We start from the raw sequence: 15,723 nt of genomic DNA on the forward strand, positions 1-15,723 counted from the left end.
GTTCGTTAAACAAATAATGAAGATGGTTATTTATAATTAAAATGCGGATAAAATTGATAGATTATTTATATATTCAAGTTCATTTATTGTTTTTCTCAAAACATGATAGAATTGATAAAATATATAAAATTTAGGGACTGATATTATTATTATTATTATTATATCATATCACATCATGATCTCCGTTATTTGAGCCTACAGCTTCACCAACAATTCTGTTCCTATGAAAACCCAGTGTAGCTGACTTGATCTCTGCAAGTGACCATCTTGTTGGGACATTATTAGTCATTTCAGCTATAGCTTCTTCTCTGAGGAGAGTTCACATTCTCCTGAATTTTTTTATTGCGTAACATGTTGCATTGCGCCTTGAATTTTTTTAACCAGTTAAGTTATAAGGATTTTAACTGTTTATGTTATAATAATCTACAAGAAATCCGGGTGCAATGGTAATGTAATAGATTACACCTTATTTTTATTTAACCGATTAAGTGCTTTAACCGTTAATATTACAATGACATATTATAAATCCGGTTGTAAGAGTAACGTAATAGATTGCGCCACGTGTTTTTTATCAAACCGTCACTCATATTTCCATCCTATATAGTTCATTTTTATTTCTGCCGCTTGTAATAAGCGTTACCTGAAACAAAAGGAGCGCGACCTTGAAGCATTCGTAAAGTTTGTTATTAAAAATTTCGGTTGATGAATCCTATGGAAACCACATGAAACAATAGCCTAATTCAATGGAAGTGGTGAATGTTTCGAAATGTCAATGGTGGATGGTGTGCATCGATGAATCGAGTCCATTCGAAGTCGAGAAATCAACATGCAAGTAATAGCGGATCCAGAAATTAAAAAAATGTCTAAAAAATTAGTATTCTTTTCTTAAAATTAATGGGTAAACAACTTTTTTTTTCATTTTCTTTAACGCATTAGACTAAACTTAATCATTTTCAAAATATCGGGATACACTTAGACCCTTAAGGGGCTTAATGCATCTGCCCGCCATGCAAATATTCTTTAAATTGGTTCCTCAGGTTGATTTGTGCAACAGGAAAAAGACTTGTAGGCTTAATCCATGAATAACTAAGCCATATCTGAACTTACTTGGTTGAATCACTGTTATCAATCTAAGCTGTTATTTTTTTTCCACTTTTGAGATCAAATCCTTGAACAAAACATCAACTGAGGCCAAAAAAACAACCGAGTTAACATTAACACCAACATGATTGCCATTGATATCACCGAGTGACGGGTTAAAAGTTAAAACTGGTGTCAAACTCCACGACGAAGAAAGAAAAAGAATTTTGAGAGTTGAAGTCATCTTCGAGCTATAGGAGTACCATGTAGCCATTGAAGAAGCTGGAAAAATCAAGTCTGGACGATATGGAGAAGACGATGGATTTGTGAACTACAGTTCTTTTGCTCACTATTTTATGTGCATTTGTTTAGTTTTTGGTAATAGTTAGTTATTTAGCTGTCGAGGAGGAAGAGAAAAAGAAGAAGAAGAAGAAGAAGAAAGAGAAAAGGAGAGTGTTAATGGATGTAACTGTCACCTCGGATAAAACTAATGGGAGGTAATATCATGTATATTATTGAAACAAGGATTCACCATCAATAACAACCGAATTTCTATTTCTTTTTTGGTACAAAGATGCGAATAAAAGCTGTAGCTTCAGAAATGGGGTTGAATCAGTCAACAAGGAGGTTCCAGTGCTCAAATCATCATGTATTTATTACTGAATTTCTAGACAATCATACAGAAAAAAAGTACAGAAGATGTGCAATGCAAGTACTTATTCGAACTTCATCGAGGATCTAGTTCCGAAATAGAAGCCTCATTGACAGAGTCTTGGATGGCTTCTCTTTCAGATTGATTAAAGAGTGGCAATAAATCGGACATTGTTGCTGTCTCCGTGTTGGTATTCACAGAAAATGCAGGTCTCGATGGAACCGGAAGAGACATGGAATAGCTACTAAGCATGAGAACAACAGAGGCCATGGTTGGTCTATAAGCAATGTTTTCTTGAACACAAAGCAACCCGAGATGGATGCATCTCATTATTTCGCTTCTCGATCCATCCCTCAGAATCGGATCAACAAATTCCAAAGCAGTCCATTCATTCCAGTTTCTCCATGCCTGCAAATGTTCGACGTTATGAACTTACATTGTCTTTTAGCAACATCTATTCCATTATATACCATAACCAGAGTATGGAGATCTTACATGGGTAAGCAGAGAGTCTCCTACTTGGTTGGTGAAGCTGTTGATTCTGTGCCCACTAATGATTTCTAAAACCAACACTCCAAAGGCATAAACATCAGATTTAACTGAATATTGACCATGCCATGCATACTCTGGAGCCATGTATCCACTGCATCTACAAATACATTTCAATGAATAACTGTAACAAACTAGATATAAAATCTCATCATTCATGATACTTACTAGGTCCCGACGATTTTGCTCGTATCGGCTCGAGTTTGATCAACCACAAACAATTTCGCCATTCCAAAATCTGAGATCTTAGGATTCATCTCTTCATCCAACAATATGTTGCCTGCTTTTAAGTCCCGATGGATGATTCGGTACTGAGAATCTTCATGGAGATAAACCAGTCCCTTGGCTGTTCCCTCTATAATTTTGTACCTCTTGTCCCAGTTTAGTAGTAATCGCTTCAGTGGATCTGCAAAACTCGTAAAATTATAGGACTAAAATGCATGTTCAATAGGTGTAGTTTAGAAGGATTGAAACGGTACCGAATATAAAGTTGTCAAGGCTTGAATTGGGAAGAAACTCGTAGATTATAACCCTTTCTTTTTGTTCGAAGCTAAAACCAAGAAGCTTAACCAGATTCCTGTGTTGAAGCTTCGCCAATAGCATGACTTCGTTCTTGAATTCTCGTGTTCCTTGTCCCGAATTTTCGGACAGCCTCTTTATAGCTACCTCTCGTCCATCTTCAAGCTTACCCTGATAGAATTCGGAACAAGGAACAATGAGGGAAAATAACAACTATTATTTCCTAGTATTCACTGTCACATATTCATTCCGTCTTTTTTCTTTGTGATGATGGAAATTTTCATACAGCAAGTCTTAAATTACCTTATAAACAGGACCGAATCCACCTCGTCCAAGCATGTTTGCATCGGAGAAGTTTTCTGTTGCAGCTCTCACTGCATGAAAGTCGATTTGCAACGATTCAACGTACATCTTGTTATCTGCAGGTTAACAAAGAATCATTTAAGTTACATAACATTGCAAAGGATTGATTATTAGTGAATTATCTTTTGTTATAAGACTACAACAGTAAAACAAAAATAAAATCAAAGGCTAACTTACTTTGATCATTCTGTTTCTTTTTCTTGATCCTCATGGGAAGAACAACAATTCCAAGTATGACAAGCACTACGATGAAGGTGACGCTCGGAACAACTATAATGACTAATGTTCGGGATGAAATGCCTCCCCCTTTTGTACAAGCAAGAACATTGTAAGTACCTTTAGACAACATTCTAATGACTAATGTTCAGCATGCATCTTGCAGACCGGTACTTACCTTTTCTGATTTCGGAGTCCACTGACCGTGGCAGAGGACTAGCAGCTGGTGGTGGAGGACTAGAAGGTGAGGGTGGAGGAGACAAAGACGCCGTTGTAGAAGCATTGGCTGTATAGAAGGGATACAAATCCCACCGGAATAAACAGTTAGGCCTCTGAACACCACCTCCTTGCTTCCCATGGCAACAACTTACATAGGAATCTGCAGACTGCCGTAGGCAGTGTTGGTTTTTGGCAAAAGTCCCACATTGGTTGTGTATAAGGAGGAGGGGAAATTCTTTTGTTATAAATAAAGCCCTCCTCCTCCTTAGTTAATCATCCCACAAATATAAGCCTTCTTCTATTTTAAAGGCTATTTGTATTCTTTCTCTCTTTGTAATATTTCCTCTATTAGTGAAATATTTTGGTGTTCTCTTTTATGTCTATTTAATAGCTATTGTCGGGTATAGTTGTTGTCAATTATTTTCCTATTAAAATTACTTGTCTTGGTAGTTCTGTCTAAGGAAAGTGGGTTTTAAGAGGGACCATTGTGACCCCTCCTCTTTCCTGGGAATCTACCTTGGGGTGATTTTTAGTACAATCGTTTTCACACTAGTCACCTAGATAATAGTTTTCAAGGTGAATCTGTTATTGGTGGAAATTAACCCGAATTTCACAACAATTGGTATCAGCGCTCTTGGTTTATTTTAGTATGCTCTGTGGTTGCGGCTTAGGCTGATCTTCCACATCAGAAAAATTTCCTTGGGATAATTGACATTCTGCATTGGCAGCTATTAAATAGAATTTGTAGCAGAAATGGCAGACGCTTCTTCATCTTCAATTTTGGCAAGAAATGCTGTGACAAATGTTAGATTTGCAGTGGAGATTTTTGATGGCACCGGTCATTTCGGCATGTGGCAAAGCGAGGTTCTAGATGCCCTATTTCAGCAGGGTCTAGACATTGCTATTGAAGGAGAGAAACCAGATGATGTTGAGGAGAAAGAATGGAAGAGGATCAATAGAATGGCATGTGGTACTATTCGATCGTGTCTTTCTAGAGAGCAGAAGTATGCATTTTCTAAGGAAACTTCTGCAAGTAAATTGTGGAAGGCACTGGAGGAGAAATTTTTGAAGAAAAGCGGTCAGAACAAACTCTACATGAAAAAGAGACTGTTCCGCTTCAACTATGTACCAGGTACCACTATGAATGATCACATTACTAGCTTTAATCAGCTGGTGACTGATCTGATGAATATGGACGTGACTTTTGAAGACGAAGATCTGGCTCTGATGTTGATGGGATCACTTCCTGATGAGTTTGAGTATCTTGAAACTACTCTACTTCATGGGAAGGTTGATGTGTCTCTCAGTGAAGTAACTGCTGCCTTGTATAGTTATGAATTGAGAAAGAAAGACAAACAAGAAAACACAAGTGTTGAAGCAGAAGCTCTTGTTGTTAGAGGCCGTTCCAAGAGTCAGAATAAAGGAAGCAGAGGGAGATCGAAGTCAAAGTCCAGATTGAGCAAAGATGAATGTGCCTTTTGTCGAGAAAAAGGGCACTGGAAGAAAGAATGTCCCAGGCTAAAGAATAAAGGCAAACCTGAAAGGGGGAAGGCTGTCTCAGAATCAAATGTGGTCGAGTATGATGATGGAGATTCAGATTTCACATTCGCTGCTACGCCATCAACCAGTTGTTCCAGTTTATGGTTGTTAGATTCAGCTTGTAGCCACCATATGACCCCTAATAGAGAATGGTTCTTTGATTTTAAAGAACTAAAAGGTGGAATTGTCTACACAGCAAATAATTCCCCTCTTGACACACTTGGGATTGGTTCAATTCGCTTGAGGAATCAGGATGGATCAATCAGAACCTTAACAGGTGTCCATTATGTACCAGATTTAATGAGAAATCTGATCTCTGTGGGAACCTTAGAGTCAAAAGGTTTAGAAGTGAGGGCAAAAGATGGGATTATGAGGATTATCTCTGGTGCACTGGTGATAATGAAGGGAATCCGAAAAAGAAACAATGTGTATTACTTTCTGGGTAGTACAATTGTTGGGACAGCAGCAGTGGCAGCTTCTACTGATGAACAGGAGTCAGAAGCAACCAGGTTATGGCATATGCGCTTGGGGCATGTTGGTGAAAAATCCTTGACATTACTGATAGATCAAGGATTATTGAAGGGTGCTCGGGCTTGCAAATTAGCTTTTTGTGAGCATTGCATCAAAGGGAAAAAGACGAGGGTGAAATTTGGAACAGCAATCCATGATACTAAAGGTATTTTGGATTATGTTCATTCATATGTATGGGGGCCTTCCAAGACAACTTCATTGGGAGGAACACACTATTATGTCACCTTTGTTGATGATTTTTCCCGGAGAGTTTGGGTGTATCCAATGAAGACAAAGGATGAGGTGCTAGGATTTTTCCTTAAATGGAAAAAGATGATGGAGACTCAAACAGGCAGAAAAATCAAACGTCTCCGTACAGACAATGGTGGAGAGTACAAAAATGATCCATTTCTGAAAGTCTGTGAAGAGGAAGGTATTGTTAGGCACTTCACTGTCAGAGGTACACCACAACAGAATGGAGTGGCAGAGCGTATGAACCGGACATTAGTGGAGAAGGTTCGGTGTATGTTGTCTAATGCTGGGTTAGGCAAAGAATTTTGGGCTGAGGCTTTGGTCTATGCTTGTCACCTTGTCAACCGCTTACCATCGACTGCTATTGGTGGTAAAACACCATTAGAGAAATGGTTTGGAGTACCTGCTACAGATTATGATTCCTTACATGTGTTTGGTTCCACTGCATACTACCATGTTAAGGAGTCAAAGCTGGATCCAAGAGCAAAGAAGGCGATTTTTATGGGGATCACCTCTGGTGTGAAAGGCTATCGTCTTTGGTGTCCAGAAACAAAGAAAATAATCTTCAGCAGGGATGTTACCTTTGATGAATCTACCATGTTGAGAAAGGTGACTTCAGAAAAATTGGAGCAGACAGATGGAACTCCCAAAAAGGTAGAGTTTGAAGGAAGCAAATTTGTCCCAACCAGTAAAGAAAATGAAGTTGACTCTCCTATGGTAGAAGAAGAGTCAGATGAAGAAGAGGTTCAGACCCAAGAACCTCCACAACAACATGAATCAATTGCACTCAGAAAGGGAAAGAGGACCATTAGACAACCTGCTCGTTATGCTGATATGGTCTCTTTTGCATCACCAATTGCAATTGATGACGTTCCTGCCACTTTTAAAGAAGCAGTTCAAAGTTCAGAACATAAAAAGTGGAGGATTACCATGAATGAAGAAATGCAATCCCTTCAAAAGAATCAGACGTGGAAACTAGCTAGTCTTCCGAAGGGAAAGAAGGCAATTGGGTGCAAGTGGGTATATGCAAAGAAAGATGGATTTCCTGACAAGAATAACATCCACTACAAAGCAAGATTGGTGGCTAAAGGCTACGCTCAAACGGAGGGAGTTGATTATAATGAAGTATTTTCTCCAGTTGTAAAACATTCCTCCATCACAATTTTGTTGGCTTTGGTAGCGCAGTTGGATTTGGAACTAGTTCAGATGGATGTAAAAACTGCATTTTTACATGGAGACTTGGATGAGGAAATCTACATGACTCAGCCAGATGGATTCAAAGTTGCTGAAAAAGAAGAGATGGTGTGCAAATTAGAAAAATCGTTGTACGGATTGAAGCAATCTCCAAGGCAGTGGTACAAGCGATTTGACAAGTTTATGATATGGCAGAAGTACACAAGAAGCAAATATGATCATTGTGTGTATTTACGCGAGCTAGAAGACGGATCCTATATATATCTTCTTCTTTATGTTGATGATATGCTGATAGCTTCCAGGAGTCAGACAGAAATTGCGAAACTAAAGACTCAATTGAACAGGGAGTTTGAGATGAAGGATCTTGGTGAAGCGAAGAAGATTCTAGGCATGGAGATATCAAGGGATAAGAAATTGGGGAGGCTTTGTTTGTCTCAGAAAGAATATCTGAGGAAGGTACTAAAACGTTTTGGCATAAATGAGATGTCAAAACCAGTTAGTACACCTCTTGCTTCTCATTTCAAGCTCGGTGCATCCATGTCACCTAAGGATGATGCAGAACGGGAATACATGTCAAAGGTTCCGTATGCAAGTGCTGTTGGTAGCTTGATGTATGCAATGGTGTGTACAAGACCCGATATTTCACAGGCATGATCCTGGAAAGGAGCATTGGCAAGCTGTGAAATGGATTCTGCGGTATATTCTGAACACCGTAGATGTTGGTTTGGTCTTTCAGCAGGACAAACAAGATGGTCAGTGTATAGTTGGGTATTGTGATTCAGACTATGCAGGTGATTTGGACAAGCGTCGATCAACTACTGGTTATGTGTTTACATTTGCAAAGGCACCAGTCAGTTGGAAGTCCACCTTACAGTCAACAGTGGCTTTGTCTACTACAGAGGCAGAGTATATGGCAGTTACAGAGGCTGTGAAGGAGGCAATTTGGCTTCAAGGGTTGCTTGGTGAATTGGGAATGGAACAAAAGCACATCAAAGTGCACTGTGACAGTCAGAGTGCTATTCATTTAGCAAAGAACCAGGTTTACCATGCAAGGACGAAGCACATCGATGTTCGATATCACTTTGTACGAGAGATTCTAGAAGAAGGTGGAGTCATAATCCAGAAGATTCGGACTACTGAGAATCCTGCTGATATGTTGACAAAAGTGGTAACTGCGGTCAAGTTTAAACATTGTTTAGATTTGGTCAATATTGTTACAAATTAAAAGATTGTTTTTTTAGAGATGTGTGTGGAATTTGCCAAGGTGGAGATTTGTTGGTTTTTGGCAAAAGTCCCACATTGGTTGTGTATAAGGAGGAGGGGAAATTCTTTTGTTATAAATAAAGCCCTCCTCCTCCTTAGTTAATCATCCCACAAATATAAGCCTTCTTCTATTTTAAAGGCTATTTGTATTCTTTCTCTCTTTGTAATATTTCCTCTATTAGTGAAATATTTTGGTGTTCTCTTTTATGTCTATTTAATAGCTATTGTCGGGTATAGTTGTTGTCAATTATTGTCCTATTAAAATTATTTGTCTTGGTAGTTCTGTCTAAGGAAAGTGGGTTTTAAGAGGGACCATTGTGACCCCTCCTCTTTCCTGGGAATCTACCTTGGGGTGATTTTTAGTACAATCGTTTTCACACTAGTCACCTAGATAATAGTTTTCAAGGTGAATCTGTTATTGGTGGAAATTAACCCGAATTTCACAATAGGCAGTAGTCACAATCCTGCTCCGATAAATCTGGAGTGCACTGCATTAGTGAATATATCTTCCGGAACACCGTAACGTCTGCTTCCCCAGTTGCGTACTTGAGACTAGAAGAGCCCTTGGAAGCCTTCTTCACCACACTGTTTATCAAACTCTCCCAAACCGCATCAAATTCCGTTAAGTTCGATGTGAGGTTTCCGGTATTATAGAATGCCTCAGCGGGTTCTAGCTCCGGGGTTCCGAAAAATGAGTGATCTGCATAATGCACAACACAGAAATCCCCTGTCCATGAATAGGCCTCTTTCTGGTTGGGACAATTGGCCATGAGCTCGTGGATTGTGTCATTGACAAGGCTAAAACATTTCTCTGGAGTAGAGTCTCCTTTGCACATAGCAAGAGCGTAAACTTTGTCGGAGCCCTGGCCAATAGTGGTATTGAAGAATCCACCGTTTGCAGAGGCATTAGATGGGAGTGAATCGAGAAGAAGGTCCCGGTTATTGCCATACGTGCTGTTTGTGGTAAAATTACCAGTGTCATAGCATCTTGGGGCGGCGGCAACAAGGCCGATGCCGATAACCAGATAGGAGAGAATTGAAGAAACAGCTTTAAGTTTAACCCACATTTTGAAACTTCAAGCAAAACTGAATGGAAACTTACAGTCTTTAATTCATCGGTCTTACCTACGACTATGTCTTGGCAATGGGACCAGTTTTCCACTATTCCTACTTTTGAATTTACTACGTGCCTGTCATACTCTAGGACCCATTTTCCATTTACTTGTACTCTTGGGCTAACTAGCACAGTACCTACCCTTCTTATGGTTAAGAATTCGTGATTTGATTTTTCTTGTAAACCATACATCATTGTAGAATATGAAAAATATTCTTTCTAATTTTAAAATTGAAAAAAAAATTAACCTGCATGAATATCAGAATTTTTTATTTTATTTAAAATTAAACTATTAAAATCTAAAAATAAATTTTATTTATGTTTAAACTATATTAATATAAAGTATTTAAATATATAATTTTATTAAATTATAAATACTTAAATTTAATACGTTAAGTTACAATTAAGTCATCAAATTTGTTTATGATACGATTTTCTTCAATGCCAGTGTTGCCGCTGCCTCAAGATCCTATGACACTACCACAAATAGAGCATACGGCAAAAACAAAGACCTTCTCGCTTCACTCCCATCTAATGTCTCAGCAAACGGTGGATTCTTCAATGCCAGTGTTGGCCAGAACTCCGATAAGGTTTACGCTCTTGCTATGCTAGGTGTGTCAAAACCATTTTTTTATTAAAAAATTAATTTTTTAAAAAATAATTAAGATTTTGTTTTGAAAGATTTGGATTTCGGCTTCATTTGAAATTTGGAGTCGTCATCAACCTTTGGGTTAGGTAAGTCGAATACTTAAAAAATTCATTTAAAAATAATTTTAATAAAAATTATTTAAAAAACTAAAATTGGTTTGTGTATTACCAGAAAATCATTTTTAAGGATTCGGAAGTCGATTACGCGTGGGGGAAGGATTAGCACTCCCACAGTGCTCAAATTTAGTACCTCTCGATTATAAGTTGTCTAAGTAGTGGAACTTTATATATTCCGGTCCAAAATTTAAATTACGATCCTTTATATTTCGATGAATTTGAAAATGAGCGAATTCTTTTTTTTTAAATATTTGATTCAATAAAAATAATTTTATTAACAGAAATTGCTTTCAATCAATTTGAAAAAAATGAGATGCATGATTTATGAATGCAACAGTAATAAATGACATATACAAAATAAATGAAATATTCACCATATTATGGTAATTAAATAAATAAAAATAAAATAAATAAATTCTAAAATAAATAAAACACAATGAATATTTATTTACTAAAATAATTTCATTAAAAATGAAAATATAAAAAATTATACATTTATTTAAAGTGAAACATGTTTTATATACTTTTAAAAGTCATATAAATATATATTGAATAATCATACAATATCAACTTTATTCAAATAACCTTCGGAAGGACACTCCAGATTTTTGAAAGTCTTCTATATGTTAGTCGAACAATCGAAGATTTTATAAATATAAAACACCACTAAAGTACGAGTATTTACCGACGTTTATTAAAAAAAACGCCGCTAAAAATGTCGTTAATTTTGATGTAGTGAACGTTTCCAACTAATATTAATAGTAGTCCTTTAATATGAGACGTCTTTAATACCTACCTAAATTGTACCCGTCCCGTAAAGACCAAGTTTCGATCGACTTTTCAAAGCTTAATTTTTTTTTAATGGGCGCTCTTGACTCATTCTCGAACTCAACTCAAGCAAACAAAACATCCCATCTCAGCCAAACTGCCAAAATTTATAACATGCTGACCAAATTAGAGGAAGAAACATAGAAGTATCTCTTGCAATACAATGTATTGCTCAACTAACCACACCTGTCTCATAAAGGTGAGACTGAGGGATTAAACTTTTAAGACCTAAGCTTCGTCTCTCGATTGACATTTAAAAGCTAAAGACTTTTGCTTTAGTGGGCGCTCTTGGCTCTCTCCAACTCAAATCAGGCAAGCCAAACCTCCCATCTCTGCCAAAGTTAACATTTTTTTTCTTTCCAAATCATTGCGAAAATGTGGGTTAAACTTAAAGCTCTTTCTTCAATTATCTCATTTCTGCTTATGGGCATCAATCTTGTTGCCGCTGCCCCAAGATGCTATGACACTGGTAATTTTACCACAAATAGCGCATATGGAAATAACCGGGACTTTATCCTCGCTTCACTCCCTCGTAATGCCTCTGCAAACGGTGGGTTTTATTACTACTAAATTACGGCCGCAACGCAACGTAAAGCCCGCATCGTAACATTTTTTTAAGGTTACCGTAATGCAATATCGGCGCAACTCGATAAGGGAACCGCATCATGGTTGTTGTGGTAAAAACCATTACGTAACACCGCAACACGCTATGAATTGCGCCGTAACGCCGCAACAAACTTTAAATTATTTGAAATATAAAATTACATAGATGAATGGTTCTAATTTAATTCTTAAAAGTGGATACATTTATTCTACTGAATTTCATGGAGATCAAGGTACGTCCAGATATCCTTACGATGATAATTCAGGTTTGTATAGAACAAATGCTTCACAAAATAGAAGAGATGATGATGATAGAACTCATAAGAAGATGAGAGAACACTTTTATGATTCATTTGCAGGTTCATCATCATATAGTTCAGCTACAAATGATAATGAAATTAGTGAATCATCTCATGGTTCTCATTCTTACCAACCAAATTCATGTATCCACCTTACCTTGAACAAAATCCAAATTATGGATTTTTTTGTCATCATTTATCATACAACATGTTTCCTACCAATGATGCATTTTATGATGCACATAATGTGTTATCTTCTTCACACGGAATAAGAAGGAATCAAAACCAAGACAATGACGAAGATGGAAATGTTTTAGATCGGTCACGCCATTAATTTTGGTAGTGAACTGTAAGATATATAATTTTTATATTTGTAGTTATGTATTTTTTTTCTTTCTAAATTATGTAAAATGAACATTTTTATGTTAAAATATAAAAAAATTGATATGATTTTTGTGATATTGGTTATATGTTATTCATCAACATTATAATTGTTATTACCCATTATCGAGTATGATAGAACTTCTATGGTTTATATTTGTTTTTAATAAATTTTTATCTATGAAATTAAATTTTTATTTTCAAAATAAAATATTAAAAGAGTATAATAATATTAGTATATTAAAAGATAATTGTAAAATGTATAAATATAATATTTTAGACGTATTGTGATTTTTGAGGAAGAGATCACACCCGCGACAGCCGCAACACATCCGCGACAGCCATGTCACGTTATGTAACATCCGCAACATCCACAACCGCGACACCGCAATAGCATTCGCAATAAAAGCCGCAACCTCAATTTGAAGTAATGAATCGTTACTACCAGTATTGACCAGAACTCCGACAAAGTTTACGCTCTTGCTATGTGCAAAGGAGACTCTACTCCATATGAATGTTTTATCCTTGTCAATGATACAATCCACGAGCTCATGGACAATTGTCCCAACTAGGAGGAGACCTACTCATTGATAAGTGTCGTTTTACTTGTCAAAATAAAATAAAACCTCTTCTCAAATAAAAGAAACAAAAATAAATATAGTATGGTGGAAGAGGTCGATCCACAGGGAGCTTTGGAATCTCTGATGTGATTCATGCTGATTTTAGTCCAGGAAGATGTAACAAAATTAAATAAAAAGGGGTAGGCAAATTGAGATGAAATAAATAATAAAGCGGATTAAAGATTTAAGTAAAAAGAATTGAAAAGAAACATTAAATCAAGAGAAGATAAGAAATTAAATTTGAGAATTGACAATGAGAAAAATCATCTCGAGCTAGCTTTGTTTCGATTCCTTCAATAATAGAAATGTGTTTTTGCTCCGGGATTCATGCCGGTTATAATCTACAAGGCCCAACACATTGTAACTTATCCTTTTTTCATGTAACCGATCTTCCCATGTTTATCTTTGAAAGATGATTCTTGAGTGGATTAATCACATCTATTGCCGTTAAAACATTCAAATTAAAACTGGAAAGGCCCGACTCGGATGTTGTCTCGTCGAGAATCGATCCCGATCTCATTTTCCCTTAGCGGACCGCCGCTAAGCGTGTTCACAGGAAGTAGAAATGCCACAGGCCAATCCTTCCTCCCAATGGTATTTTCAAACAATGTTCGGACCAACGTCGACTTTTTGATTTGAAAACGTTTAAAAATTATGAACAAGTCGATTGCCAAGCTCTTTTATTCAAAAAATTTGAGAATGTACCCAAAGGGATTTAAGCGCTTTGTTCGATTTTCACAAATAAAATCGATTCATTACTAGCTCTTGGTGCGAGGAAATTAGCTAAGCATGATATTGATTATCATACTTAGAATAGGTTTGCAAAATAAAATAAAAATAACTTGGAAAAGTAAAAGAAAATAAAAAAAGAAAAATGAAGAATTTAATTAGAATAGAAAAATGCCAAAAAACAAAATAAAAGTAAGAAGATGATGTTTTAGCCTTTACCCATGAAGGGTATTTATAGGTTCCCAAATCTTAAAGATAACAAGGAAATTAAAATAAATTAAAAGTTAATTTCTTAAGTTTTAAAAATTAAAATCCAAATCCCCTAAAAGTCTCCACTGATCGTGTTGAACTGTTTCCAGAATATTCTTTATATTGACTCAGACCTTCTAGAAACTACCAGGTCAGACTCACGTTGTGCCCATGTCTCCATCCATGATCAGAAAATTAAAAAAAGGTGCATAATACATCATTTTGCTTCTAATTCCAATAAGTTGACCTCTATACAGAAAATGAACAAACACAACCCAATTTAGCAGTGATATGTTCGTAAAATGAAGAATTTAACAATGAAAAGGAGTCAAACTTAAGCACTAAGCAAATTCCCCCTCACTTTTCTCATAATTGTCCTCAAGTATGCTTGAATTAAATTAATCAAAAGCTTAATTTTCCTTTCCCCAAACCATTGCATGCTTAAGCAAATCATGAAAACCAAGCTCACAAAAATGACATGAATTAAACACCAATCAAGTGAAATGGCATAAGTAAGAATTAATCAATCAACCTTGCAATTGTCTATCATTTAGCAATTAAAATTCCGGCCTAACTTTATTCCTCTCCAAGAATCACTCAAATCAATCAATGTGTTTCGGGTGCAAAAAGTTCGCTTAAAGTAAAAAATTAACAAGGATCTCCATAAGCTTGTGACATCATCAATTCTCCACTATTTAGAAGAAATAGGATGCAAGATTATTAGGTCCTTTAAATGGGTGTAATGGGGCTTAGGTAAAGGTAGGGAAGAGGTTAGAAATAAGGTTCACAATCGAGAAAAATAATTCTTCAAAAAAATTAACCAAGTCCACTAACAAAACAAGACAAATGAAAAAACAAAATAAATACATACATCAAAATCAAAATCAAAATCAAAATCAAAATCAAAATCAATCAAACTATTTTTCTGTATTTTCCCCCAAATTTTTCTTCTTCTTTTTTCATTTTTCCCTACTTTTTCGATTTTTCTTACCTTTTCTGATTTTTTCATTTGAATGTTACTATTTTTTTGTGTGGAACAAAGTAACTCACAAGCTTCAATTCTTTGTCTCGATAAGGGTCAAAAAGAGTGAAAAAATAAAAAGGGTCGGATTTAAGATTAAGTAGGCCTGTAAATGAATTGAACGTTCAGCGAACCGTTCATGAACCGTGCGGCGGGAAGTTCGTGTATGTTCGTTTATTTATTAAATGAACGAACATGAACAAGATTTTTCGTTCGTTTATTTAAATGAACGAACATGAACAAAGGGCTCGTTCGTTCATTTACGTTCGTGAACGTTCGATTATATGTTCGTTTATGTTCGTTCATTTATGTTCATTTATGTTCGAACAGAGGGCAAGTTGAATATGTTACGAAGATTATTGAAGTTGTTTGGATTTCAAGAAGAATGTTTTTTTGAACAAATTAACTTTAGGACTTTATTATGTTTATATAGCTTATTTATGATTTATGTATGTTTTTGACGTATTCGAACAAATTAACTCTAAAGTTGCAGGTTATATTAATGAATTTTAAGTTGTTATTCTTGTTGTTTACTTTTACATTCGTTTGTTGTGTTCGAATAAGTTTTTTTTTGTGTTTGTGTTGTTCGTTTATGTTCGTTTATTGTGTTTGTTTATGTTCGTTCGTTCGTGTTCGTTTATTATTTAAATGAACAAACATGAACATACCTCCGTTCGTGTGCGTTCGGTTCGTTTACAGGCCTAAGATTAAGGTGAAACAAAGAAGTGGAAAAAGGCTTAAAATGGTTTACTAACGGA

At 36.1% G+C, this 15,723-nt stretch overlaps 1 protein-coding gene across 1 annotated transcript; it reads right to left on the reverse strand.

Annotated features, from left to right (window-relative positions):
• Nucleotides 1–1,679: 1,679 nt before the first annotated feature.
• Nucleotides 1,680–9,453, reverse strand: LOC120204256 (putative receptor-like protein kinase At4g00960). The gene is made up of 8 exons (XM_039204372.1): nucleotides 8,812–9,453; nucleotides 3,597–3,780; nucleotides 3,326–3,469; nucleotides 3,104–3,225; nucleotides 2,761–2,971; nucleotides 2,450–2,687; nucleotides 2,228–2,375; nucleotides 1,680–2,140 (listed from the first exon to the last, which is right to left on the reverse strand). Exons 1-8 carry the CDS (start codon nucleotides 9,421–9,423, stop codon nucleotides 1,808–1,810), a joined length of 1,992 nt encoding a protein of 663 aa, XP_039060303.1. The 5' UTR covers nucleotides 9,424–9,453; the 3' UTR covers nucleotides 1,680–1,807.
• Nucleotides 9,454–15,723: the final 6,270 nt, after the last annotated feature.

The sequence above is a fragment of the Hibiscus syriacus genome, unplaced genomic scaffold (genome assembly GCF_006381635.1).
Source record: "Hibiscus syriacus cultivar Baekdansim isolate YM2019G1 unplaced genomic scaffold, ASM638163v2 tig00010533_pilon, whole genome shotgun sequence".
Lineage (NCBI taxonomy): Eukaryota > Viridiplantae > Streptophyta > Magnoliopsida > Malvales > Malvaceae > Hibiscus > Hibiscus syriacus.